A 4,578-nucleotide genomic window follows, 5' to 3' on the forward strand; every position below is an offset into this window, starting at 1 on the left:
GACAGTTCGGAAACTGTCAAATACTTCTGTTATCATATTTATTATGTGCTAAATTTATTTTGTAAGATATTTTATTATTTTATGGACTAACGTATCTTACCGGATGAGCTTATTTTTAAATTTTTATACTGGAAAATTTATAAGCCATAATAATATATTTTCCATTGAATAGATTCTTTGAATATTTTAAATTATTGTATTTATTGGCCCTCTTTATGTATCAGCATACCTTTCAACTTTAAGAAAACACACTTGGCTAGGCATTTGCAAATTGTTAATTTACAATTATAGATATTAAACTAAAATGTTCAATAACAGAATAATAAAATCAATTGTAGATATTAAACAAAAACAGATCATTTGTAGAATTATGCTTTCCCAATCATAAAATCAATTTCTACATTCCAGAACGTATTTGCCCCGCACTGACAGAATCCTAATAGCAAACATCTAAAAACTACTCTGAAGAATGACAACACAGGAACCGTGAAAAGAACATTGAAGTGGAACCGGCTGGAACCATCTGACGCGTGGCGTCGCCTGCTGCAGCAGAGGAACAGGGCCATGGCCGCCGCCGCCGCCAAAGCATTGAGACAGGAAAGCCCAAGGTGGGCGCGTCATCGGCGGCGGAATCATGAACATCCCAGGTGGCAAAGTCCATGGGCGTCGCCGAAGAGGAGGACCAGAAGAAGAAGCTCTCTTGCTTTCATGGCAAACACTCTCCAATCCATAGAGAATCATGGAGTCCCGATCGCCCATGACTGCCCACCTCTTATGCATCTCGCGGAAGGACAGTCCAATAATCAAGCTGTCGAATCCCGCCTGATGTGCCACGCCGTCGGCCTTCACGTTCAGCATACTCGCGAGCTTCTTAAGGCTAACCTCTCCGCCGCGGAGACCGGCGCAGAACCGCGCCATGTACTTGACGTCGTAGAGTCTTCCGTTAAAGATGCCACTCGCCGCCATTATAAACTCTCCTGATGTCTCCGGCAGAGGCCTTCCGCTGGCGAGCAACTTCATCAAATAGCCCACATCGTACGAGCCGTGGAACGTGACGAACGCACCGCCGTGGTAATCGAACAGTTTCTCCCGTAGCAGAGCGGCGTAGCGAACGGAAGAAATACCCTCGCGCCGGTTTCTTTGGACGTCGATACCGCTGTTCTTCAGCAGGTCGATGGACGCCGGCGAGCAGGGGTCGACGTCGGGGTCGAAGTCCGAGAAATTGATCTGCCATGCCATTCCGGGGTGGTTGCCGGCGTCGTCGAAAAGGGCGATCCCTAGCTGGATCATGCAGAGGTTGTCGACATTGTACTTGAGGTCGCGGTATCTGCGCTCCTCGGCGGCGTGGCGAGGCGTGGAGTGGAGGAAGCCGGAGAACTCGGTGTCCATGGCGACGATCGGGAAGCAGCGGCGAAGAACAGCGATCGACTCCAACTGCTCCAGTAAATTTGCTTCCCACACGTCGATGATCTCCATTGCTGCAAGCGATCGCTCTCTCCTCTCTGCTCCAGTAAATTTGCTTCCTCTGATTCTGTGTCGAAGTAGTTATAATTTATAATTTACTAATTAGTTAAGTCAAATTAGGAAATTCCGAATTATATTAGGAAAATCGACTTAACTAATATAATTCGGAATATAATTCGGAATTAACAATTTTCCTAATATAATTCGAAATTTCCTAATTTGACTTAACTAATTAGTAAATCTATAAATTATAACTACTAATATAATTCGGAATATAATTCGGAATTAACAATTTTCCTAATATAATTCGAAATTTCCTAATTTGACTTAACTAATTAGTAAATCTATAAATTATAACTACTAATATAATTCGGAATATAATTCGGAATTAACAATTTTCCTAATATAATTCGAAATTTCCTAATTTGACTTAACTAATTAGTAAATCTATAAATTATAACTACTTCGACACAGAATTTTCCTAATATAATTCGGAATTTCCTAATTTGACTTAACTAATTAGTAAATTATAAATTATAACTACTTCGACACAGAATCACAGAGGAAGCAAATTTACTGGAGCAGAGAGGAGAGAGCGATCGCTTGCAGCAATGGAGATCATCGACGTGTGGGAAGCAAATTTACTGGAGCAGTTGGAGTCGATCGCTGTTCTTCGCCGCTGCTTCCCGATCGTCGCCATGGACACCGAGTTCTCCGGCTTCCTCCACTCCACGCCTCGCCACGCCGCCGAGGAGCGCAGATACCGCGACCTCAAGTACAATGTCGACAACCTCTGCATGATCCAGCTAGGGATCGCCCTTTTCGACGACGCCGGCAACCACCCCGGAATGGCATGGCAGATCAATTTCTCGGACTTCGACCCCGACGTCGACCCCTGCTCGCCGGCGTCCATCGACCTGCTGAAGAACAGCGGTATCGACGTCCAAAGAAACCGGCGCGAGGGTATTTCTTCCGTTCGCTACGCCGCTCTGCTACGGGAGAAACTGTTCGATCACCACGGCGGTGCGTTCGTCACGTTCCACGGCTCGTACGATGTGGGCTATTTGATGAAGTTGCTCGCCGGCGGAAGGCCTCTGCCGGAGACATCAGGAGAGTTTATAATGGCGGCGAGTGGCATCTTTAACGGAAGACTCTACGACGTCAAGTACATGGCGCGGTTCTGCCCGGGGCTACTCGGCGGAGAGGTTGGCTTGATGAAGCTCGCGAGTATGCTGAACGTGGAGGCCGTTGGCGTGGCACATCAGGCGGGATTTGACAGTTTGGTCACCGGACTGACCTTCCAGGAGATGCATAAGAGGTGGGCAGTCATGGACGGTCGAGACTCCATGATTCTGTATGGCTTGGAGAATGTTTGCCGTGAAATCAAGAGCGCTTCTTCGCTCGGTCCTCTTCGGCGCCCATGGACTTTACCAGCTGGGCGCTTCTTGATTGCGCCTCCGATGGTGCGCCCACCTTTGGCTTTCCCGTCTCCATACTTTGGCGGCGGCGGTGCCGGCCATGTCCCTGTTCATCTGTTGCCGCCGGCTACACCGCTTACCGGACGGTTCGCGCCGATTCCGCTTCAGCACTCTTTTCCTCGTCCCTGTGTTGTTATTCTGTAGAGTGTAGATCATGTCGGTTCGGCAGAGTAGAAATTGATTTTTATGATTTGGAAAGCTGAATTGATTTTATTTCCTAACTCATGTTGGTGTTTTTGTTATTAATTTTTTTGTTACAAGGCAAATGAGTGATAATTAAAAGAAACTAAAAAAAAATCAGTTTACAAGCTTCAGGAAAACAAAATAAATGAGGATGATGATGATGTATTTAAATGAAAAATACATTACAAAGCATTACGATTGCTAATTAAATAATTGGACACTGTTAAATAGGAAATTATTTTTATAATCAATTCATTGTACTCATTGCACATTGTTGGTTTAGTATACCTTGAAGTTAGATAATTAACAGACACTTGAATTGACTTGGACACTTAATAGGCATATGATATGCGGAGATGGTAAGAGCCATGTGCCAAGCTTAGGACTCGGTCAGTGTAAAGTCATGTTGATCAAATTTGAGATTGAGTTCAAGTCAAGTCGCCAGACTTTAAAGTGGGTGACTTAACTATAATTCAACTTGAATCGAGTTTGATGGGGATCTTAGCTAGTAGGACAGGTGAGTGGGAGGCTTCCAACTCGTTTGATTGCTGCACGACTGTGTGCAGAATATGAGCGGCGTTTTTATTTTTATTTTTTTTTATTAAAAAAATAATTAAAATATTTATTTTTACTCATTACCAATAGGATTTAGATTTTCTAATTAGATTAGAGTATTCAAGTTAAAAAATTTTAAAATTTCACCTCTAATATTATTTCTCAATTAAGTTATAATGTAAAATTAACAGAAAAAATTAAAAAAAATATTTATGGAATGTAATAATGTGTTTATGGAGTATAATAATATATTTAGCATTTATATTAAAAAAAATTAAGATTTTATTTGTAAGGTTTAGACTTTTCAATTGAATTATAGTGTTTAGTTAAAAGAAAAAATAAAAAAAATTAATATTTATGAGGTATAGTAATATATTTACGAAGTGTAATAATTATTTAAGATTTATATTAGAGAAAATATTAATTTGAAAAAAAATAATAAGAAAAACAAAAAAGAAAAAAATGTGGATATCCTACACAGTTACACACCATACGACGCAAATAATAATAATAATAATAATAATTATTATTATTATTATTATTATATTATATAATCCACCTCTAACTTGGCACAAGATAGAAAAGAAAAAAATTAAATATAAGCACTTAGAGTGTGTTTGGTTCAAATCATCATTTATAACCTTAGTTATGTGTATTTGATTCAAGTCATCATTTATAACCTTAGTTATGTGATCACCAGGTAATCACATAACCAAGGTTATGGAGAATTCAACATAACTTATTAGGTGTTTGGTTCAACTTAGATTATGCAATTACTTAGTTTTACATTTACTAATTTACCCTTTAACTTTTAAAATTAATTTAATTAAATGAAAACTTTTTTATCTCTTCTCTCCCGTGGCTTCTCTTCTTCCCTGCTGTTGTTTCCGAACTCCAA

At 40.5% G+C, this 4,578-nt stretch overlaps 2 protein-coding genes across 2 annotated transcripts; one reads left to right on the forward strand and one right to left on the reverse strand.

Annotated features, from left to right (window-relative positions):
- Positions 1 to 450: 450 nt before the first annotated feature.
- Positions 451 to 1,476, reverse strand: LOC122043576 (probable CCR4-associated factor 1 homolog 11). Its single transcript, XM_042604194.1, has one exon. It carries the CDS (start codon positions 1,474 to 1,476, stop codon positions 451 to 453), a length of 1,026 nt encoding a protein of 341 aa, XP_042460128.1.
- Positions 1,477 to 2,075: 599 nt separating this feature from the next.
- Positions 2,076 to 3,086, forward strand: LOC122043577 (probable CCR4-associated factor 1 homolog 11). Its single transcript, XM_042604195.1, has one exon. It carries the CDS (start codon positions 2,076 to 2,078, stop codon positions 3,084 to 3,086), a length of 1,011 nt encoding a protein of 336 aa, XP_042460129.1.
- The last annotated feature ends 1,492 nt before the right edge of the window (positions 3,087 to 4,578 follow it).

This window comes from Zingiber officinale, chromosome 2A, assembly GCF_018446385.1.
Source record: "Zingiber officinale cultivar Zhangliang chromosome 2A, Zo_v1.1, whole genome shotgun sequence".
NCBI lineage: Eukaryota > Viridiplantae > Streptophyta > Magnoliopsida > Zingiberales > Zingiberaceae > Zingiber > Zingiber officinale.